Here is a 24652-nt window from a genome sequence, read left to right as displayed (position 1 = left end):
TGGAGACACCCGCTACGCATGTGACTAAGAGGCTTACTGCCTGTTGATGCTGGGGCTTGCAAAACGCAGAAGTTGGGGATGGGAGAGGCAAGGAGTTGAGGCTGCATCTCTGCAGAGTGACATTCCCCAACTGATTAGCAGCCAGTTCCATTAAGTTGTGAAGGCTAAAGCCCACCTCAAACTATTTTTGAAACCTCCCTCTCCAAGGATTCTCTGGCCTTTCAGTGGTTTGGACTCCCCAAGTTCATTGCTGAGGTCCCAGTTTCAATCCCTGGTTGGGGAACTAAGATCCTGCAAGCCAATCAGAGCAGCCAAACAAACAAGCAAAAAAGAAAAACAAAAATAAACTTCCTTCTGCCTTTCTTTCTTTTTTTTGTTCCCTACATTAATGAAAGTACTCTAAAAGGATCTAAAGTAACATGATATTTAAGATGTGGCCTCTGTTGCTTTTGCCAAGGATTTAATGCATATTTGTCCTAATATTTCCTTTAAGGTTCTTTCTAGAAAATCTAATGAGATGTCCATCTGTGACAGCATCTTGAGAGTGAGCCTGGTTTCTAAAAATCTATTCTGACTCCATGGCAGCTAGGATGGATGTAACTTTGCCTATGGTTAGAAAACAAAGAATTTACTGAGTAAGTACCTAAGTCTAATGTAAAAGATTTTGTGGAAGGAGCAAACCTTGAGAACATTTGGAAATTATTTTAATCTGGGCTTAACTTAAAAATAATGTTCTTACCACACCAAAAAAAAAGAAAGAAAGGAAAAGAAAGGTAATTATGTGAGGTAATTATGAAGATGTTAACTAATCCTACTGTGGTAATCATTTTGCAATGTATACATGGATTAGATCAGGGCATTGTATACCTTAAACTTACACAATATTATCTGCCAATTATATTTTTATAAGGCTGGGGAAAATATGAATTATGGAGAGAAAAGAAATTGGACCTAGAAGTTACTGTGTTCTAAGAATTTTTTTGCCTTGTTCTGTGGGGTTTTTTTTAGGCATGGTACATTTGACTTCCATGAATCAGTGCCTTATGAAATCCTGGTAGAACAATTCAGTAAAGATAAAACCACAATAACAACCAACCACAGAGACAAAAGTTAAAGCTACTGGTAAAAACTGTTCTTCACTGACCTTAAAATCAAGCTAATGGTGAATAAGATGGACTGAGACAAAATCACAGATGTAATGGAAATAAGATTTTAACCATCAGCTTGATAAAAGGGTGAAATGCTGAAACAGTATTTATTTTTATAAATATTACAATCAATCCTTCTGTAGTCTTTAGACAAAACATGAGTATATCATCTTAAGCAACAAAGGAAGTTAAGAAGTAAGGCAGGTAACATCTTTTAGAAGCCATCAGTGTCAAGCTTTCATTTTTAGAACAGATAGCCCCTGCTTTTTACATGCACAGAATCCAAAACAGGTAGTTTCTGTGACTCAACACGCATATGTATGGGTAAGGAGTTGGGGCATTTTATTTTTCTTATTGCTCTTTTCCTTCACCTATACTATGCCTAGTGCCAGGTTTGGGAGAAAATACTTTTTTTAAGTTTTCAATATAATTTTTTAAATTGAGATATAAGATACATATAATAATATACATTTAGCTCAATGAATTGTCACAAAGGGAACACCTCTGGGTAATGTGCTCAGATCAGAAAACAGAACATTATAACACCCTGAAAGCTCTATGATACCTGTTCCCCGTTACTACCCTACCATAGGGAACCATTTTCCCAGTTCTTAGATAACAGATTAGTTTTGTCTGTCTTTGAACTTTAATTAAAGGGAATATTCATACATGATGGGGTGGTAGTAAGTGACTCATGTGAAAATTTTTTTTTAAGTTTGAATCCAGATTGTTTCATTTTATTTAGGGAACAAACATTTTTTCCAGATCATTTCCAGGCATAACATACAGACAGTCAAGTATTCTTATGTTAAAGCTACAGCTCAGTGAATTTTTACGTTTCAGAGAACTGTGTAAACACAACCTAGATCAAGATATGCATCACTTCAGGGACTTCCTTTGTGGTCCAGTGGTTAAGACTCCATGCCTCCACTGTGGAGAAGGCAATGGCACCCCACTCCAGTACTCTTGCCTGGAAAATCCCATGGATGAAGGAGCCTGGTGGGCTGTAGTCCATGGGGTCGCTGAGAGTTGGACACGACTCAGTGACTTCACTTTCACTTTTCACTTTCATGCATTGGAGAAGAAAATGGCAACCACTCCAGTGTTCTTGCCTGGAGAATCCCAGGGACAGCGGAGCCTGGTCGGCTGCCGTCTATGGGGTCGCACAGAGTCGGACACGACTGTAGCAACTTAGCAGCAGCAGCAGCAGCAGCAGCTTCCACTGTAGAGGGCCTGGATTCAAACCCTGGTTGGGGAATTAAGACACCTGCATGCCCCAAAACACAGCCAAAAAAAAAAAATCTGGGAAGATATCCATCATTTCTAGCACCCTGAAGCCTTCCTTATCAGTCAATAACCACTGCCACCCTGGGTCTAATTCAATGGATTAGTTTTATCTGTTTTTGAACTTGAGTTAAATGGAATCATAGAAATTATTTGAAGCCAAAAACCATTCATACAATGGGGAAGTTTTGTCTTGAAATTCTGAAACCAGACACACCAGGGTAAAATTTTATTCTATGGCACTTCTTGGCCATTTGAGATTGCTTGTTTTCTGTTACTTCCTTTGGGATCCAAACACATGAACATTTAAGTGGATCCTCTGGTTTGGAGTAGATTTGGAGTCAGAATCCTGTTAATGAAGTTAACAAGTTAAGGCTGGTTCTTCTTTGTAGGTAATTTGGAGGGGGACCTAAGAGTCCCTGGTCAAAATCTCTTAGCCTTTGGAGACTAACCATTGGCTGCAGTGACCTGAATAAGGCTAAGAACTTCCAGGGAATTCCCTGGTTGGCCAGTGGTTAGGACTTGGCACTTTCACTGCTGTGGCCTGGGTTGGATCCCCCCTTGGGTAACTAAGGTCCCACAAGCCATGGGGCATGGTCAAAAAAAAAAGAACCTCCATGAGGTTGCCTGCCTGCCATTTGATAGTAAGTTGTTGACATGATGTCCCTTTACCCCTAATATAAATTTCCTGAGTACAAGAACATTTTATTCTATGACCACAAGATAATTATCAAGAGCAGGAAAGTTAACATTGAAGCAGTATTACTATTGTTGTTATTATAGTAGTGTGAAGTGAAGGAAAAAAAATGCACAACGTTAAAACTGTGAATTGAGTTTTATTCAGTCTTACCTATATAGCTAAGCACTATAGCCCAGGAGACAGCCTCTCAGATAGCTCTGAGGAATTGCTCTGAAGAGGTAGAGGAGAAACATATGTATATATATATATGAGATTTTTTGGAGGGACTGGGAAATACATGTAGTCAAGCATGAAAAGATGACTGCTAATCACAAAGAAAAGACATCTCATAATTTTAGTGCTTTTCTGTGTTTAGAAGATGGAACAATCTGGGGTCCTTGAAATTCTTAGATATGCATCTTAACTATCTAGGTGCCCTTCATCCGAAGCACAGAGTGCCTCCTGTTTTTTCCCTCAGGGCTTATTGTTGGTAGGCACTGGCAGTGGCAGTGACTTAATACTGGTAGAACTGAAATGGTGAATAACATTCTTTGTTTACAGCAGTGTCATCCACAGATGTTATTTAGATTTCTTTAATTGTCCCAATAATGTCCTTTATAGCGTTTTTTTTCTGGTCCAGGAATATAATTCAGAAATACATGTTGCATTTAGTTGTCATATCTCTTTAGACTCCTTTAATTTGGAATATTTTCTCTGTCATTTTTTGCCTCTTTTGACCTTGATGTTTTGAGGAGTACAAGCCAGTTATTTTTATAAGATGACCATCAGTTGAATTTTTCTGATTTTCCTCATGTCTAGAGTCATGTACATTCATGACTGCTACTGGAGCAATGGTGTGTTCTCAGTGTCCCAAGTCAGGAGATGCCTAATGTTGGTTTGTCATATTGGTAGCAATGTTCACCTTGATCATTTGGTTAAGGTAATATGCACCAGGGCTGTCCACTGTCAAGTTATGTTAGTAAGTATCTTATGGGGGCATTTTTTGAGACCACGTAAATAACTTCAAACTTTCATTTACTAGTGTTAGTATTTTTTTAAAATATTTATTTATTTGGCTATACCGGGTTCAATGCAGCATGAAGGATCTTTGATCTACCTTGTGGCACACAGGATCTTTCAGTTTTTAGTTCCCTGACCAGAGATCGAAACTGGGCCCCCTGCACTGGGAACAAGGAGCCTTAGCCACTGGACCACAGGGAAAGTGTTAGTATTATCCTTTAATGACTTTTGCCTGAATCAGTTACCACTGTTATGGTTGCCAAATGATGATTTTTCTAATTGCTTTTATATTGATTAGTTCCTTCCTTCTTCATTGATTAGTCAGAGCTTTCCTTTATCCCCCATGTATTTATCAGTATAAATAAAAGAGTGTGCCCTAGTTATATATAAAACAGAAGCTATGGGACTTTCTGGGTGGTCCAGTGGTTAAGAATCCATCTTGCAATGCAGAGGATTAAAGTTCGATCCCTAGTCGGGAAACTAAGATCCCACATGCCTCGGGGTGACTAAGCCCAGGCACCACAGCTAGAGAGATCCCACATGCCACAACTAAGACCTGATGCAGCCAAACAAATAAGTAAATATTTAAAAACAAAAAGAGAAGCTACACATTGGAAACTTACAATCTGTTTAAAATGTTGAGTTAGATCATGAACCAGAGCTCTAAATCTCAAAGAAAACATCTTGAGAGATTGACCAGTTTACAGACAAAGAGTTGTCAGATCATGTGACAAATGACCACATAGACAGGAAACCTCTAGGGTCCCACTTTGGTCAGATAGATTTCTAAAGCGCTGTCATAGTGAGGGATTTGGGAGTGAGAGAAGGAAAAGAAATGGACTGTCAGAAATGTAGTAGAACTGTCAAAACGTGATGAAATGATCTGTACATGTTGTGAAAGCTAAGCTGTGATTTTGTTGATTCTGTGACAGTAAATTATATAAATCATATTGCATTTTTATAAAAATCAAGGTGGAAAAGGTCAGATGAGATTATGTGGGATAGTTTCTTCAGTTTTGCCAAACTGTGGGTAGTTTTCTGTGCTTTAATTTTCGGTCTTGATTAAACATTTAGTCAAAGAAATTAGAAAATACACATGAAAAATGGAAGACATCAGTAGATACAAAAGGAGAAATTAATCAGTTAAAAAAGAAAAAAGGGATAACTGATAAATCTGATTTTTTTTTTAAGTCAGTAATATAGATTAAACCACTAGCAAACCTTATCAAGTCAAGAGGAAACTGGGACTTTCCTAGTGGTTTAGTGGTTAAGACTCCTTGCTTCCACTGCACAGGGCATAGGTTTGATCCCTGGTCTGGGAACTAAGATCCCACATGCTACATGAAGCACCAAAATAAATAAATTAATTTAAAAAACTTTTTTAAATTGTGAATTATCCCATTGATAATTTTAATATAGTTCTGACATTAGACATTCAAAGAATTTACTTATACTCTTAAACTATGATTTACTTTTAAAAAAATGATTTAAGCCTTATAGTTATTTCAGTAATTAAACATCTTAATTAAAAGTAACAATTGTTTGCTCTCATCTGTTAAAAATGATTTTTTAGGGAATTTCCTGGCAGTCCAGTGGTTAGGACTTGGTACTTTCATTGCCTGGGTTCAACCCCCTGGTCAGAGAACTAAGGTCTTGCAAGCCACACAGAATGGTGGGGAAAAAAATTTTTTTTTAATGACAACACTTAATAATCTGCTGGATGAATAACAAAGTTTAGCCTTTCAGTAATTGTTTGCACCACAGTTTAAGTAACCATTAGTTTTATTAATGTTGCACAGTTATTTTACTTTGCTTTGAGTTCCTTTTGTAATATTTTCATAACAGGTATAGAAGCTTCTTTCCCAGAATATACTTGGGGCCAGGTGTTTAAATTTTAAGGAGTTTGTATTTTATTCCCTTTCAGTTCTTACTTGGTAGCAACTTTTGTTTCCTGGAAAGCCTGTTATATGTATCCACATTCTAAGTTGAATGGCACCCTTTTTTCCCTCTACCACAATGATGTAAAGCATGGGTTTTTGTCCAAGATTTACATGGGGAATTTGCAAGTTCTGAAACAAGCCTGGTCCCTCATAGCTCTGTTCTCTTTCTCCATTCTCCTCTCCACCCCCATCTTCACAGGCTGCAGATCTTTTCCCAAGAACAACAGAAAATGATCGAGTACCAGGTAAGTGCGACATTAATGAGCCTACTTTCCCTTCTTGGGGAAACTGGAAAATATATGCATTTCAACCACGTATGCTTTGTCATAGGTTGGGTTCTCAGGAAAACACTTGGGGATGAAAATTTGCACACAGGAAGTTTACTAGGGAGGCTCCTAGAATACTTGTAAGTCAGTGAAGGAGGCAAGGTGGGCAGAGGGAGTTGCTGAACAGAGGCATCAGCTGATCTTATAAGATGCTCTATAGCTGGTAGTAGTTGTTGTTTTGCTGCTCAGTTGTGTCTGACTCTTGCCACCCCAGGGACTGTAGCCCACCAAGCTCCTCTGTCCATGGGATTTCCCAAGCAAGACTACTGGAGTGAGTTGTAATTTCCTTTTCTAGGGGATCTTCCTGATCCAGAGATCGAACCCATGTCTCCTGCTTGGCAGGAGGGTTCTTCACCATTGAGCCACCAGGGATAGTCCTCAATGTTGTCCTGAATGGAGGCAAGGAAGCCTTTGTATTCTGAAATCAACCAGTCATTGGTTTAGGCTGCCCCAGGAGGGGACATAACATTGGTTAGAGTAGCTCCCTTTGGCCAGAGGAAATTCCCAATAGGTTTCACACCTGCAATAGCCAGCTGTCTCCTAGCAGCTGGGAGAAGTACCTCGGTACTGCAGGGAGATTTGGGTGGAACACCACAATCTCTCTCTCCACATAATGATCAGATACTTACTATACATACTACTCTCCCCTTTTGGCCCAATTCAATTATCCTAGACATTTTACCCAGAGAAGGCGATGGCACCCGACTCCAGTACTCTTGCCTAGAAAATCCCATGGATGGAGAAACCTGGTGGGCTGCAGTCCATGGGGTCGCAAAGAGTCGGACACGACTGAGTGACTTCACTTTCACTTTCATGCATTGGAGAAGGAAATGGCAACCCACTCCAGCGTTCTTGCCTGGAGAATCCCAGGGCCGGGGGAGCCTGGTGGGCTGCCATCTATGGGGTCGCACAGAGTCAGACATGACCGGAGCGACTTAGCAGCAGCAGCAGCAGCAGACATTTTACCATTATACCTAGAACCATGTTGTTGTTGTTGTTTTTTAAACAGTGTACATAATGCTCCATCATATGCATGGAATATTTAACCCACCCTCCATATTATGGACATTTGGGTAGTGTCCAGGTTTAATATTTCAAGCAACGATGCAGGAAACATCCTTTGTTGGAATCCAGATTTACAAAGGAGCGAGTCCAACGAGAGTCAGTGGACTTCCTGGTAGCCCAGCAAACAGGCAGACATGGCCCATGATTTCCATTGGCCATAAGGAAGGAGCATATTGTTATTTCCAGGAAAAAACTAGCTTTTCAGGGCACTTCTTTTTGAGAGCAACCTTCTTAGGGCAGCACTGCTGCTATTGGTGTGGTCTCAGGACATAGGCACCTGCTGGAAGCTTGTTAACATCCAGAGTGGCAAACCCCACCCAGACCTTTTGGATCAGGTTAACTGTGGGTGGGGCCTGAGAATCTTTGTTTAACAAGCTCTGGATGATCCATTTGTGCTTGAAAGTGTGAGAAGCACGGAGAGAGTGAACAGAAGTTTTAACAATCACTGACAAATACAGAAACATGTTTTCAACAGTGGTTCAACTCCTCCCTTGGAGTTGAGTGTTAGCACCACAACAAAATTCAGTTCTCCAGGTGGCCAAAACCATCATGTCTTAGCCTCCCAATGATGTAACAATGTTTTCTATCAAAGTTGCAGGAAGTTTGAACTCCTCTGTGCTTTGTGGCCCATATGTAATGGCAGGGAAATGCTCAATTTCCGTTATAAGAAAGTAAAAATACAAATATTTCTTTTGGTGGGGCTGGTGAGGGGGCAGGAAGATTCCTCCAAGTTTATAGAAGTTCTGATTTTGGTCCAAGGTATCTACATTGAGGAAACGATGAACTGCTCATTATTTGAATGACTGTCATTCCTCTTTAAGTGTCTCTGCTAGTTTTGCAGCAAACAGTTGAACATCTTATCCTCAGCAACTCTCAGTGTGAGATGTCACCAGTTCCCCCACCTTCCTCACTGACTTTTGTTGGTAAAGGAGATGGTGAAGGTCTCCTCAGCCCCTGAGTTCCTGCATGCCCACATTTCGGAGTCCTTTCTCAAGCAAGGGCATCTGTTTCTGGAAACCTATCCATGCCTGCCCCCTTTCCTAGGTCTTTTACCTTGTCCCTACAACCATTGTCAGTAACTTCAACCCTGGAAACCATTACTGCTTATAACCCAAAAAGTCCTTTCCTTTCTCTCCTGATCTCCTTCATCTTCTGAATTGATTTCCCTGCTCTTAATGTGTCCACTCCTGCTTCTCATTCTTTCTTGAGTCCAAAATCCTCTCTTCCCACTTAACTAAAACTTTTCTGGCCAAAGTCCCCCTGACCTTGCTGAGGCTAAAGTTAGAAGATGCTGTTTGATTGTTCTACTGAATTAAGACTGTACCTTTTGCCTCCTTGTGTCTGAAAGGCAGCACCATATACTGGGTAAGAGCATAGAACCTGGAACTGAATTGCTGAGTTTGAATCCCCATCCTTACCATCTGTACAACTTTGGCAAGTCCCTGAACCTCTCTGCCCCAGTTTTCTTTAATATGGGAATAATGGCACTTACTTCAGAGAGTAGAATTAAATGAACTAATATGTGTAAAGTGCTTGAAATAGACTATTTGTCCTTATTATGTGTTTGTTACTATTACTAAGTTTAGGCCTCCTTCCTTCATGCCAGGGATAGTGCTTCCCTACAGCTTCCGTACCTCTTCTGGGGTTTCTCTTTCCATCTTCTTATGTCTCAGACACTGATGTTCCTGTGAGTTTGAACCTTCTCTGGGGCCTCTGGGGTGCCACTCTTTTTCTTCTGTTTTGGCTGCCTCACATAATCTTAGTTCCCTAACCAGAGATTGAAGAGATCACTGCCTTTGGCAGTTAAAGCTCAGAGTCCTAACTGCTGGATCGCCAGGGAAGTCCTGGTTTCATCCACTCTTAAGGTGGGTGCTGGTGATTCTGCACGTGGCTCCCTCCTCCATATCTAAGCCCAGGCCTCCTTCAAGAACTTTAGACCCCTTTGTCTAACATCTGTGCCTTTGGCTGCCTTCAGTTTAATGTGTGCAAAGTTGAATTTTTTCTGTCTCTTCTTCTCTGTTTCTCATCTCAGGAGATAATACCAACCCAAACCCCCAGGCAAGCCCAGACCCTGAGACTTACCCTTGACGTCTCCCCACCTTCCATCTCTCACACTCAGTCACCAAGCCTTCCTGATTTTAGGAATTCCCAGGTGGCGTGAGTGGTAAATAACTCACCTGCCAATGCAGGAGACCTAAGTCTTGCTGATTTTACAGCCTCAGTGTTTCATCCATCCTTTTCATCCCTATATAAATGGCATGGCCCTTTAGGTGCAAAATTACGTCTCTTCTACTTTTTTCTCTTCTGTTCTATTCTCGCACCCCCCCCCCCCCATTCTGTTTCATCCCATCCCATCCCACTCCACTCTACTCCATCCTATTTCATCCCATTCCAGTTAGCTCTGTTTGGGGAATACTGACCCAGAGCCTGTCACCCAGAGCTACGCCCTGTGCTCTAAGATGAAGCCTGATTGCTGCTCACCTGCTACCACAGTATGCTGTTTTGGCATCAGTGAGGGTGTCTAATTGGCACCTTCTCTGTTCCACGGCCTTTGTGTGAATCTTAGGGTCCCAGGTGCCAGCTTCCCTTGCCTCCATCCTGGTTTTGGTCCTGTCTTCACATCTACTTACGTGGGCCACTCCTCAAGTGCCACACTAGCATTCATCAAGGAGACCTGCAGTCTCCTGGGAGTGGAGAGTGGCTGCTGTCAACCCCTTTGTCTCTGCAGGGCCCTCTCAATGCTTCTTTCCTCTGGCCACTCCCAGAGGTGGTGGGCTGGTCCCACTGCCACTGTGCAGTGCGCTAGGCCTCTCCACCCCATTAACACCCTCCCTTTTTCTGTCCTTTAGAATTGTTTTCCCTTTCTTAACAGATTTTTAAAATATCGACTTACAATCTTTTTTCTCATTAAGTAACATAGGTACCTTTATGTGGCACTGTCATATTCCAGGCACAGTTTAAAGGCTTGACATATATTAACTCATTTAAACCTCATACTATAATAACTGAAAGACACACATTATTATTGTTGCCATTCAACAGATGAGAAAGCTGAGGCAGAGATGTTAAATAGCTTTCCCAGGGTCACGCATTTAGTGGTATAGCGTGTATTTGAGCTCAGTAAGTCCGGCCCCAAAAGTCCATGCTTTTAGCTGATCTGCCCTATTGCCTCTTGTGTCTGTCAGTGACTGTAAAGTTAGACAGCAGTCCACAAAACTACCTTTGCTTCTTTTTTAAAAAATTAATTAATTAATTTTTGGCTCTGCTGGGTTATCACTGCTGTGCATGGGCTTTCTCTAGTTATAGAGAGCAGGGGCTACTCTATAGTTGCGGAGGGTTTCTCATTATAGTCACTTCTCTTGTTGCAGAGCACAGACTCTAGGGCACACAAGCTTCAGTAGTTAAGGCACACAGGTTTAGTTGCACTGCAGTATGTAGGATCTTCCCAGACCAGGGCTCAAACCCTTGTACCCTGCATTGGCAGGTGGATTCTTAACCACTGGATGACCAGGGAAGTCCTAAAACCACCCTCATTTTGGCAGCATTTGTAAGTGTGGAGGTTTCCAACACCACCCTCAGTTTTGATAATTTGCTAGAAAGGCCCACAGAACGATGTATTCACAGTTAGGATTCATTACAGCAGATGTACAAAGATTAAAATCAGCCAAGAAAAGAGGTGCTTGGGGCAGAGTCCAGGAGAGTTCCACACACTGAACTTCCATGTGTCCTAGCCCAGTGAGTGCGAACAGTAAGAAATTCTCCCAACAACCACGTGTGATGGTACGGAGTATTGCCAACCAAGAAGCTTACCTAAGCCTTGGTGTCCAGAGCTGTATTCGGGGTTGGTCAAGTAGACATGATTGCCTGCTGGTGGAGGCTGAGCTGATCGATGCCTGTGAGCCAGAGCTTCCCCCAGAAATCATGTTGTTAGAATATCTGGTGTAGCCCAAGGCCCCAGGTAAACCAAGACACTTTTATCTAGGAGGACATTCCAGGGGCTTAGAGATTAACTTCTGGGAACTGAGGTCAGACCTTTCCTTCAGTTCATTTCAGTCACTCAGTCGTGTCCAACTCTTTGCGACAGCATGAATCGCAGCACGCCAGGCCTCCCTGTCCATCACCAACTCCCGGAGTTCACTCAGACTCACGTCCATCGAGTCGGTGATGCCATCCAGCCATCTCGTCCTCTGTTGTCCCCTTCTCCTCCTGCCCCCAATCCCTCCCAGCATCGGAGTCTTTTCCAATGAGTCAACTCTTCGCATGAGGTGGCCAAAGTACTGGAGTTTCACCTTCAGCATCATTGCCTCCAAAGAAATCCCAGGGCTGATCTTCTTCAGAATGTACTGGTTGAATCTCCTTGCAGTCCAAGGGACTCTCAAGAGTCTTCTCCAACACCACAGCTCAAAAGCATCAATTCTTCAGTGCTCAGCTTTCTTCACAGTCCAACTCTCACATCCATACATGACCACTGGAAAAACCATAGCCTTGACTAGACGGACCTTAGTCGGCAAAGTAATGTCTCTGCTCTTCAATATGCTATCTAGCTTGGTCATTACTTTTCTTCCAAGGAATAAGCGTCTTTTAATTTCATGGCTGCAGTCATCATCTGCAGTGATTTTGGAGCCCCCCAAAAATAAAGTCTGACACGGTTTCCACTGTTTCCCCATCTATTTCCTATGAAGTGACGGGACCAGATGCCATGATCTTTGTTTTCTGAATGTTGAGCTTTAAGCCAACTTTTTCACTCTCCTCTTTCACTTTCATCAGGAGGCTTTTTAGTTCCTCTTCACTTTCTGCCATAAGGGTGGTGTCATCTGCATATCTGAGGTTATTCATATTACTCCTGGCAATCTTGATTCCAGCTTGTGCTTCTTGCAGCCCAGTGTTTCTCATGATGTACTCTGCATAGAAGTTAAATAAGCAGGGTGACAATATACAGCCTTGATGTACTCCTTTTCCTATTTGGAACCAGTCTGTTGTTCCATGTCCAGTTCTAACTGTTGCTTCCTGACCTGCATATAGGTTTCTCAAGAGGCAGGTTAGGTGGTCTGGTATTCCTATCTCTTTCAGAATTTTCCACAGCTTATTGTGATCCTTACAGTCAAAGGCTTTGGCATAGTCAATAAAGCAGAAATAGATGTTTTTCTGGAACTCTCTTGCTCTTTTGATGATCCAGCGGATGTTGGCAATTTGATCTCTGGTTCCTCTGCCTTTTCTAAAACCAGCTTGAACATCTGGAAGTTCATGGTTCACGTATTGCTGAAGCCTGGCTTGGAGAATTTTGAGCATTACTTTACTAGCATGTGAGATGAGTGCAATTGTGTGGTAGTTTGAGCATTCTTTGGCATTGCCTTTCTTTGGGATTGGAATGAAAACTGACCTTTTCCAGTCCTGTGGCCACTGCTGAGTGTTCCAAATTTGCTTGCATATTGAGTGCAGCACTTTCACAGCATCACCTTTCAGGATTTGAAATAGCTCAACTGGAATTCCATCACCTCCACTAGCTTTGTTCGTAGTGATGCTTTCTAAGGCCCACTTGACTTCACATTCCGGGATGTCTGGCTCTAGGTGACTGATCACACCATCGTGATTATCTGGGTCATGAGGATCTTTTTTGTACAGTTCTTCCATGTATTCTTGCCACCTCTTCTTAATATCTTCTGCTTCTGTTAGGTCCGTACCATTTCTGTCCTTTATTGAACCCATCTTTGCATGAAATGTTCCCTTGGTATCTCTAATTTTCTTGAAGAGATCTCTAGTCTTTCTCATTGTGTTCTTTTTCTCTATTTCTTTGCATTGATCACTGAGGAAGGCTTTCTTATCTCTTCTTACTATTTGAAGTGAAGTGGACCTTTCCTTGGGCAAAGTTAAATTCTCTAGGTCACTTCAAGATATATCTAAAGTACTGAAGGAAAATCTATTTACTCACAAGAGTAGAGGAGGTTTTTTTTCCCCCAAACTAAACAATTCTCCAATTCTGTGCAGACCTTACAAGTTAGGGGCTCTGTCTCACAAGACTGCCCCCCTACTACCACTTCAGATTCCAATCGCAAAACCCAGGTTATCATCTGAACTTCTAACCAACTGTAACCACACAGTTCAGACTGGGACTTCAACCCAGCCAAAACCCAGACTGGGACTTGAATCCATTGTCTTTTCATTGAAATCATGTGTCTGGTCTCAGAACTTAGTGAAGCTCAGGTTCTGTATGTCTCATCACAGGAAGAATTCAGTGAGAGACAAAGTGGTAGGTAGGAAGTGGATTTATCTACAAAGATACACATTCCATAGAATATGGTCCCTCTCATAAGGTGAGAATGGCCCTGAGAGAAACACACACCACAGAGAGAGTGGGGCCATCTCAGAAGGCAAGAGACACCGAATGTGGGGTGGTTAGTATTTATGGACTAGGTAATTTCATAGGCTAATGAGGGAATGCAGAGTTCTAAAGAATAGCAAGGAGAGATAAGAAAGCCTTTTAAAGTGAACAATGCAAAGAAATAGAGGAAAGCAATAGAATGGGAAAGACTAGAAGTCTCTTCAAGAAAATTAGAGATACTAAGGGAACATTTCATGCTAAGATGGGCACAATAAAGGACAGAAATGGTATGGACCTAACAGAAGCAGAAGATATTAAGAAGAGGAAGCAAGAATACACAGAATAACTATACAAAAAGGATTTTAATGATCCAAATAACTACAAAGGTGTGATCACTCACCTAGAGCCAGACATCCTGGAGTCTGAAGTCAAGTGGGCCTTAGGAAACATCGCTATGAAGAAAGCTAGTGGGGGTGATTACAATAACAGCAGAGCTATTTCAAATCCTGAAAGATCATGCTGTTAAAATGCTGCACTCAATATGCCAGCAAATTTGGAAAACTCAGCAGTGGCCACAGGACTAGAAAAGGTCAGTTTTCATTCCAATCCCAAAGAAAGGCAGTGCCTAAGAATGTTTAAACTACCCCACAATTGCACTTGTTTCATATGCTAGCAAAGTAATGCTCAACATTCTCTAAGCTAGGCTTCAGTAGTATATGAACCAAGAACTTCCAGATGTACAAGCTGGATTTAGAAAAGGCAGAAGAACCACAGATCAAATTGCCAACTTCCGTTGGATCATCGAAAAAGCAAGAGAATTCCAGAAAAACATCTACTTCTGCTCCATTGACTATGCTAAAACCTTTAACTGTGTGGATCACAACAAACTGGAAAATGCTTCAAGAGGTGGGACTACCAGACCACCTTACCTGCCCCCTGTGAAACCTGTATGCAGGTCAAGAAGCAACAGTTAGAACCAGACATGGAAAAATGCACTGGTTCCAAATTGGGAAAGAAGTACATCAAGGCTGTATATTGTCACACTGCTTATATGCAGAGTATATCATGTGAAGTGCCAGGTTGGATGAAGCACAGGCTGGAATCATGATTGCCAGGAGAATATCAATAACCTCAGATATGCAGATGACACCACCCTTATGGCAGAAATTGACGAGGAATTAAAGAGCCTCTTGATGAAGGTGAAAGAGGAGAGTGAGAAAGCTGGCTTAAAACTCAACATTTAAAAAACCAAGATCAGGAATCTAGTCCCATCGCTTCATGGCAAATAGATGGGGAAACAGTGGAAATAGTGACAGACTTTATTTTCTTTGGCTCCAAAATCACTGTAGATGGTGACTGCAGCCATGAAATTAAAAGATGCTTGCACTTTGGAAGAAAAGTTATGACAAACCTAGATAGCATATTCAAAAGCAGAGACATTACTTTGCCAAAAAGTTTCATATAGTGAAAGCTATGATTTTCCCAGTAGTCATGTATGGATGTGAGAGCTGGACAGTAAGAAAGACTGAGTGCTGAAGAATTGATGCCTTCAAACTGTGGTGCTGGAGAATACTCTTCAGAGTCCCTTGGACTGCAAGATCAAACCAGTCAGTCCTAAAAGAAATCAACCCTGAACATTCACTGGAAGGACTGATGCTGAAGCTGAAACTCCAATATTTTGGCCACCTGATGCAAAGAGTCAAATCATTGGAAAAGACCCTGATGCTGGCAAAGACTGAAGGCAGAAGGAAAAGGTGATGACAGAGGATGAGATGGTTAGATGGTTGTGTCCTGCCCCCTTCCTTCCTGTTTCACAACCAACTATAAATTGGGGTACCTCCCCATTGATAATTTTATATTACTCACAGAACTCAGGGAAACACTTTACTTACTATTACAGATTTATTTTAAAGGATATTATAAAGGATATAAAGGAACAGCCATTGGGCTTTCCTGGTGGCTCAGATGGTAAGGAAACTGCCTGCAGTGCAAGAGACATGGGTTCAGTCCCTGGGTCAGGAAGAGCCCCTGGAGAAGGGATGGTAACCCACTCCAGTATTCTTGCCTGGAGAGAATTCCACAGACAGAGGAGCCTGGCTGCCTACAGTCCATGGGGTTGCAGAGTCAGACACAACTGAGTGACTGATACACACACAAATGAACAGCCAGATAAAGAGGTATGTATGGCAAGATACAGAAGGGTCCTGAGCACAGGAGCTTCTGTCTCCAGAGAATTTGGGGTGCACACCCCAAACTGGATATGTTTATCAAACTGGAAGCTCTCCAAGGTTTTTATGGAAGTGCCATAATATAGGCATACTTAATTAAATTGTTGGCCTTTGATGATTAGCTTAATCGCAAATCCCTTTCCTGTCCTCAGAGGCTGGGGGCTATATGGCTGTAGGTCCCAACCAACTAATAGCTTGTTGGTTCCTCTGGTAACCAGACCCCATCCTCAAAGAGTTACATCATTAGTATAAACTCTGTTATGATTGACATGGGCTTGTTACTAATAATAAAGGACCTTCCTATGACTCCTGTTACTCTGGAAGTTACAAGGGTTTAAGAAGCTCTGTGCCCGGAATCAGGCAAGAAGACCAAATATATATATTTCTTAATACATCACAGTATCACAACAGATGCCTTCTTAGGTTAGTACCAGTGGAGCTCTCTCAGCAGTTGTCTTGTCCCAGGGCACAGGGCTCTTTGAAGAATTTGTTCTCTGTGCCCTAAATCAGAGGACTGACTTCATGAACATTATCATCTGAGGCTTGCCAGGCTGTGGAGCCTCCTTCCCAAACTATATTCCTCCTCTGGGTCTCTAGCTGAACTCTCCTGCCATTGGCCTCTTACTCATTAGTGTGCCCTGGGGCTCTGGCCTGAGTGCTCTGCTCATCCTGTCTCCTTGCAGAGGGATCCCACACTGCAAGCTACCATGTCTGTGCTGGCACCTCCTGTAGCTTTAGCTGTGTTCCTGACCTTGATCTTGACATGGCTCATCTATTCATCCTGCTGCCTGTCAAGTGTCTCCACCTGTGTGTCCCCAACACGGCGTGCCCTCTTCACTTTTGCTGTTTTTGTCAACTCCAGTTTACCACCACCATCACCCGGTTGCCTTTGAGATACCTGAGTGTCAACCTTAGACCTTCTTCACCCCCCACAACCAGTTAAGGTGCAGGTTCAGCTCTTCCTCACAGTGATCCTTCTCTGTCTCGCTGTTTCTGTCCTACTTAGGAGCATCATCTTCCATCTGCATTAGTGCAGAGTCTTTCCTTTCTCCTCCCTCCAGGTCGCCCAGCACATTGCTCTTTCTATCCATTCACCTTCAAACTATCTGTGAGTTCTGTATCTCTTGTAGGCAGTATTCCTTTTTTATCCAGTCTAACTGTCTCTGAGTTTTTGGAGCATTTAATCATGTGTTAAATAAACCTTCTAGTTCAATATGTTGTTGTTCAGTTGCTAAGTCATATCAGACTCTGCAACCCTATAGACTATAGCCCACCAGGCCCCTCTGTCCATGGGGGGTTGCCATTTACTTCTCCAATAATTTAATATAGTTTAATATAAATGTAATTATTGGTATGGTTGGATGTATATCTTTGATATTAGGTTTTCTATTTGTCCCATTTGCTTTTGTTCCTCTGTTTCTTTTCTCTTGTGTGTGTGTATTTGTGTGGATTAATGGGATATTTCTTAGAATTCTCTTTGTTTACTTCAGTACACCTCTTTGCACTATGAGTTTAGTGATTACTGTAGGGATACAATGTATGTACTCATCTTTTCACAGTCTGCTTAGAGTTAGCATTATACCACTGGACACAGGATGCAGGAAACTCACATGCCTTCTAGAATGTGCTTTCCACACACACCACTTCCTAGATAGATTTCTTATTGTCTTCCAGTCCATCATCTCATAACTCACAGGCCTGTGTACTCTCCCCTGTAACTGAGTAAGTTGCTGCCTTTACATATCACTGTTTGCCCTATGCTCTTCCCTCTGCAAGGAAGGCAGTTTCTCCATCTCTGCAGAGGACACTCAGCTGCACACACATCCCTTAACACTGAAGCCTCACTACACTGATAATTTTTTAAATATTTATTTATTTGGTTGCCCTGGGTCTTAGTTGCAGCACATGGAATCTTCTGTCTTCACTGTAGCACATGGGATCTCTAGTTGCAACATATGGGATCTAGTTCCCTGACCAGGGATTGAACTCAGGTCCTTGCATTGGGAGTTCAGAGTCATTTCCCTGGACCACCAGGAAAGTCCTAGACCCTGATAATTTTAGTGGACAGTTCACTTCTCTGCATAGTAGAGCCCAGATACCCTGCTGTCTGGGCTCCATCTCACCCTGATGGCCTTACATATCATTGTCCCAGCCAGGCTGTGAGCTCCTTGAGGTCAGGAGCCATCCATGACTGTGTCCCCAGTGACCAGGACTGGGTCATACACACAGTCTTCAGTCAATATGTTTTGACCCAAAGTATAAATGACAGTGGCTTCCAATCCCACCATATAGAGCCCAAAGCCAGGAATAGAAAAGGTAAAAAAGATAAATGATCAGAATAATCTGACCTGGGGCTTCCCTGGTGGTCCAGGGGATAAGAATCCACCTGCCAATGCAGGGGACATGGGTTTGATCCCTGGTTTGGGAAGATCCCACCTGCCTCAGGGCAGCTAAGCCCATGTGCCACAACTACTGTAGCCTGCTTGTCTAGAGCCCATGCTCCACAACAAGAGAAACCCCTACAATGAGAAGCCCAAGCACCGCATCAAAGAGCAGCTCCTGCTTGCTGCAACTAGAGAAAGCCCACGTGCTGCAAGGAAGACCCAGCACAGCCAAAAAATTAAGTAAGTGATTAAAAAATAAGCTCTAACCTATGAACATTATATAAAGTCAGGACCATCCACTCCTGCCTGCATTTTCCCCGTGTGACCCAATGTCATTTCATCTTCAGCAGAGACCTGTGTCATTCAAGGACGTGGTAGTGGGCTTCACGCAAGAGGAGTGGCATGGGCTTAATCCTGCACAGAGGGCCCTGTACCGGGATGTGATGTTGGAGACCTACAGCAACCTCGTCTCAGTGGGTAAGAACAGTTCTGCTGCACAATCTATATCACGCTTGAATGACCACCTTTCTTCTTTCAGTTGCTAAAACTGACTGAAGTACCAGGACTTCCCTGGTGATCCAATGGCTGAGACTCCAAACTCCCAATACAGAGGGCCCAGGTTCATTCCCTGGTCAGGGAACTAGATCCCACATGCAGCAACTAAGACTTGGTGCATTAAAATAAATTAATTAAATTATTTAATATTTTTTTTAAAGTAACTGAAATACCAAACATTTTCTATGTGCCAGACATTTTTAGCCACTTTGTTTATTATTTCTTTTAATATTTATTTATTTGGCTGTGTCAGGTCTTAGTTGTGGCATATGGGATCTTCATCATGTCATGTGGGACTCTCTAGCTGTGCTGCAGGGGCTCAGTAGTTGGGATGCACGGCTCCAGAGTGCATGAGCTTCAGTAGTTGCAATGTGCAGACTTAGTTTATTTGCAGCATATGAGATTTTAGTTCTCTGACCAGGGATCAAACCCATGTCCTCTGCATTGCAGGGAGGATTCTTAACCACTGAACCACCAGGGAAGTCCCTGGCCACTTGAAAAATATTAACTTGTATAATCTTCATAAGTGCTTTACAAGGTAGGTACTGTTAGTACCACTCTTTTACACATTTGGGAACTGAGGCAAACAGGTTAAGTCTCTTGCCCAGTGTCACCCACCTAGTACATAGCAGAGCCAAAGTGGGATTTGAAAGCCAGCAGTCTGGCTGCACAGTTTTCATTCCTAACCCTTATACTGTGTTGCCTCAGCAAGTGTGGCTTGAGTTTCAGTGGTCCTGGATGACTAGTTCCTTTTGAGTTCCAGACAAGGTGTGTGTATAGTCTCCTCCCAAGTACAATGTCTGTTGTGCAGCCTTTAATGTTGCCTGAATGGCCCTGAAGATCACGGAGCTCAGCCCAAGGCCTGGATCATTTCTCTGGAACAGGTTATGAAGGCACCAAACCATATGTGATCCTCCAGCTGGAGCAGGAGGAAGCACCCTGGATTTGTGAGGCAGCGTGCTCAGGCTGCCACTGTCAGGGTAAGTATGATCAATCCAGCAAAAGACGTATTATGGGAGGCTGGCAGCTTTAGAATTTTATTCAGGATCCAGCTCTTCAAAGCCTTAGAGCTTTGAAGCAGCTGGAGACATTTCTCTGAGAGCTTTATTTAGCCTTCTTGGTGACCCCTCAGGCTCCATGCATCCCACTCCATGTGCTTGCTCCATCTCCCTTTCTCCAGAATCCTTGATCTCTCTCTCTCTCTTGAGGTTATCAGTACATTTCTCTTTCACATATAAGGATTCTTGCAAGTAAGCTTTGTGAGTCTTCTGTTCTTGCTGGTCCCTTTCTAACCTCTAACGGTTTTGGGGTAAAAGGCGCCAGACCTGCCTGCCATACTCAGTCTCACTTCCCATCCTTTCTGAATCCTGTAAGTTATCCCTGAGTCCCTTAATTTCCTTAAGTCACGGAGGAGGAAGCAGTGAATTCCAGGAAGTGACCAGGAACAGTTGGGTAGTGAAGGAGGCTGAGGATAGCCTGTCTTAACCCCTTCTATTTAATATTCAGAATAACTGCCCCTCTCCCATCAGCTCTATAAAATTTCTCAACAATAATCCCTGGTACTCTGAGTGTTGGTAGCCTACTCTTTAGGATGCCTCTGGATTTCTGCTTCTTCAATGAAGTCATGGGTTTAGCGTGAAGATTCAGTGCCATCTGTTTCCAGATCACTTTATGCCATTTATACTTAGTGTTGTAATCACATAGTTGAATTAAATATTAAATAAAACCTTCAAACATTCAAGTCATTTTCATGCTTCTCCCTAAAATAATGTCTTTAGGATTACCAGTATCCAGCTTTCCACTCATTGTAGTAGTGACCGAAACAGCATTAGAATTCCTGGCCAACACTCAGTGTGTGCTCACTTTATGCCAGGTCTTTTCTCAATCCTTTACATATATCAACTCATTCAACCCTTAAAACAGTTGTGAGGTGTTTATTACTAGCCTTTATGATCCCATTTACAAATGAGGAAGCATCACAGAAAAGTTAAGAAACTTGTCTAAGAACATATAACAAAGTAAGGGACCAAATGAGGATTTGAACTCAGGTGGTCAGGCTCTAGAACTAGTATTCTTTTTTTTTTTTTTGGCCATGCCACATGACACGTAGGATCTTAGTTCCCTGACCAGGGATTGAACCTGTACCCACTGCAGTGGAAGCTTGCAGTCTTAACCACTGGACTGCTGGGGAAGTCCCTAGAACCAGTATTCTTAACCATCACAGTCTAGTGCCCTCTGAGGTATATTTTGCTTCATGCAATTGCTCATCAACCTTCCTGAAGCCATTGTAACCTGGCTATCAACTTTTTCTTTCTCATCTTTCAAGAATTTTATATAATTGTAAAAAAGTTATCCAGTCAGCCCTCCTTTCTAAGTGCTCTATATCCTCTTATATTAATACCCTGGTTGCAACCTAGCCTTTTCCTTCCAAGGGAATGCTGTATTTTCTGTCTTCTAGACTTGATTCTCTTCTCAATGGTCTAACTCCCTTAAAGAGTTCATCTATTCTGAAACCATAAGATCTTCACAACTAGCCTCTTTGCCATTTTACCAACTTTTATCCCCCTTGTACCACCTAGGCTCCCCTGCCCACCATTTTACCAGTCTGGATCATCTCCATAGTTGTAGCCACTCATCCCTGTTTTATGGGGACAAAAACTGAAGTCATCCTCTTTTCTACTTGCTGCATCCCTTCCACCCCACATGCACACACGTGCACGCATATACCTACCTCAGCTTACTTCTCATTCCAGTGTTTTGCTACCATGAACTCATTAATTGTTCTATGCATATGTGCTAGTTCTGTTTTTTTTTTCCTTTGAAAAATGACTTCAAATCTTTCTGTCTACTTTTCATTTTCCACTGACTTCTCCTAAAATTGAACCCAAATTATCTCATGCCTGAATGTCTTTAAGTCAGGAATTCTTAATCATTTTTGTGCCATAGAGCTCTTAAGCATTCTGGTGAAACATGTAAAAAAAAAGTCCTTAAGATTACATGAAAAACAAATTACTAAAATACAGTAATTAACTGAAATAAAGTTGGAAAATGCAATGTCAAAATATTAATGATATTAGTGGATAATAGTAGATATGCTTCCTTATTAATAAATAGTGAGATCTATCAATCAGGTCAAGTAATTGTCATGACCTCAAAATAGAGATGATTGTAAACACATTTTGAGAAATCTTTGACAGCTATAACGTGACATGAAAATACCTTACTCACAAAGTTACAGGAGCTAATACTAGTGTGTTTTGGTGTTCACATTCATAATCAAAGGAAATGCTCAATTGTAGTTAGAACTTAGTGAAAATAAAGCTGTAATTTTTTCCCCTATCCAAGTTCACAGCTCCCCAGATTTCTGTATACCAAGTTAAGAACTCCTGCTTTAAACTCTAGTTAGTTTGGTTAATTCCTTCTTTTATCTAGTTCATCTTAGAGCCCTGGCCATTTATATTTTGTCTAACTATCGCAACATGATAAACTCTCTGACTGCTGTATCAATGCTTGTCAAATCGTAATATGATAAGCATTGGCAATTTGTTAAAATGCAGAATCTGATTCTGTAGGTTTAGGGGTGGGGCCAAGATTCCACATATCAGTCATGATATCAGTTCCCAGGTGAGGCTGATGCTGACCATTGAGAACCATGCGCTGGTAACAAAGTGCTATATGATATTTAAACCTCTTTCCTCTGTAACAGCGATCAGCAAACTTCAGCCCATAGGTTAGCCACCAAATTTTGTTAATAAAGTTTTTATTGGAACACAGGTGTACCCTTATATTCACATACTGTCTGTTCTTGCCATACAGTGGAAAAGTTAAGTAATTGTGACCAAGACCATATGGCCCAAAAAGCCTAAAATATTTACTCTCTGATTCTTTAAGAATATGTTTGCCAACTACTCCTCTCTTCTTTAAAATTATTCCTATCTTCTGTGTCATGGTCCATTCCATTTGTGCCAGTTTCTGAATCTTCTATTCTCATATGACACTTCCCTGCATTGGTGCCTTTAGTTATGATCCATGCCCTCTATTCATATACTGTACACCCTTAAAATTTTTAGGGCATTTCCCAAATAGTTTTATTCCAGATCATAATCACAGATTAATAAGGAACATTTTCCTATATTTTCTCCAGAAAACATTTGGCAAGTTAACATCCACAGGAAAAGGCGGCAAGACACGCTTTTGAGGCAAGGTCCATTCATCAGCAGGAAAACGTTCCCCAAGGAAAGAAGCCATGAATGTAATAAGTGTGGGAAAATATCACATCTGAGCACTGACCTTTTTCCTTCAATTCAAAGCTCCAATAACTGGGACTCTTGTGGAAAGAGTGTGAACAATAATTTAGACTTAAATGGTTTTAAGAAAAACTACTCAAAAAAGCAATATGAGTGCTATGGATATGGAAAACTGTTACAACATACAGAGCATGACAGAAGACAAAATGAAGAAAAATTCTGGGAATGCAGTCACTGTGAAAAAGCTTTCAGCCATAGCCCAGCACTTATGTATAAACCCCCAGCAACCGATTCTCTTGTGTATAAACGTAAGAGGATTCCACCTACAGAGAAACCCCATGTCTGTTCTGAATGTGGAAAAGCCTTCTGCTATAAGTCTGAATTCATTAGGCATCAAAGAAGTCACACTGGGGAGAAGCCATATGGATGTACTGACTGTGGAAAAGCCTTTTCACATAAGTCAACCCTCATTAAGCACCAGAGAATACACACTGGTATTAGACCCTTTGAATGTTTTTTTTGTGGAAAAGCCTTCACCCAGAAGTCACACCGCAGAGAACATCAGAGGACACATACAGGAGAGAGACCTTTTGTGTGCAATGAATGTGGGAAGTCATTTGGTGAGAAGTCATACCTCAATGTACATCAAAAAATACACACAGGAGAAAGACCCTATCGTTGTAGAGAATGTGGAAAATCTTTCAGTCAAAAGTCATGCCTCAATAAACATTGGAGAACTCATACAGGAGAAAAACCCTATGGATGCAATGAATGTGGCAAAGCATTCTATCAGAAGCCAAACCTCAGCAGACATCAGAAAATTCATGCTAGGAAGAATGCTTATAGGAATGACCTAAAAATAGTAGGAAAGCCTTGAGCAAGATATCCTATTTCATTTTATGTGGAGGAATTCATCCTTAGGAAAAATCTCATATTTAATGAATTTTGACCAGGTTTTTCATCATAAGGCAAGTCATATTCCAATTGTGATAGAAAATTTTATACAAAAGATTATAGAAAATACTCTATATTTAAAACATAAACATGATCACTTTGGCTTATGAAAGTTTAAAATATATTAAACGGAATGATTACAGAACACAAAATATATGTGAAGAAAATTAAAAGTATATTATGGTATGTCTCATAGTGACCCACATAATAAGCACTATATTTTAGAATTATAAATGTGAATTTAAGTTGAATATCAAGCACATATTTAGAATGCCATTCACCAAACTTTTTCACTCTAAATATCACCATTGTCTTTTGGTGTCTTTACATACATGTGTGCGTGCTCGGTTGTGTCCAACTCTTTGTGACTCCATGGACTGTAGCCCACAAGACTCCTCTATCCATGGAATTTTCCACGCAAGAATACTGGAGGTTGCCATTTCTTCCTCCAGGAGATCTTCCCAACCCAGAGATTGAACGCATATCTCCTGCATTGGCAGGCT

The 24652-nt window shown here is 41.6% G+C and overlaps 2 protein-coding genes across 2 annotated transcripts in view; one reads left to right on the top strand and one right to left on the bottom strand.

Moving 5' to 3' along the window:
- Positions 1–24652, bottom strand: part of LOC138095962 (uncharacterized) — a 406275-nt gene that overhangs the window by 67610 nt on the left and 314013 nt on the right. The window lies entirely within an intron of this gene.
- On the top strand, positions 18723–24225 carry LOC138096105 (zinc finger protein 793-like). Its single transcript, XM_068992200.1, has 3 exons — positions 18723–18870; positions 19833–19928; positions 23093–24225. Exons 1-3 carry the CDS (start codon positions 18723–18725, stop codon positions 24070–24072), a joined length of 1224 nt encoding a protein of 407 aa, XP_068848301.1. The 3' UTR covers positions 24073–24225.

This window comes from Capricornis sumatraensis, chromosome 20 (assembly GCF_032405125.1).
Source record: "Capricornis sumatraensis isolate serow.1 chromosome 20, serow.2, whole genome shotgun sequence".
NCBI classification, from domain to species: Eukaryota; Metazoa; Chordata; class Mammalia; order Artiodactyla; family Bovidae; genus Capricornis; species Capricornis sumatraensis.
The sequence above is the reverse complement of the archived record's forward strand: the minus strand, read 5'-3'. Positions and strand labels throughout refer to the sequence as shown.

What these genes read in the sequence shown, in the direction of transcription:
- LOC138096105 (XM_068992200.1), top strand. Translation starts at nt 18,723, where the DNA reads ATGTCATTTCATCTTCAGCAGAGACCTGTGTCATTCAAGGACGTGGTA. An exon ending in CAGCAACCTCGTCTCAGTGG is followed by an intron (nt 18,871 to 19,832) that starts GTAAGAACAGTT and finishes TCTCTGGAACAG; the next exon opens with GTTATGAAGGCACCAAACCA. An exon ending in CTCAGGCTGCCACTGTCAGG is followed by an intron (nt 19,929 to 23,092) that starts GTAAGTATGATC and finishes TATTTTCTCCAG; the next exon opens with AAAACATTTGGCAAGTTAAC.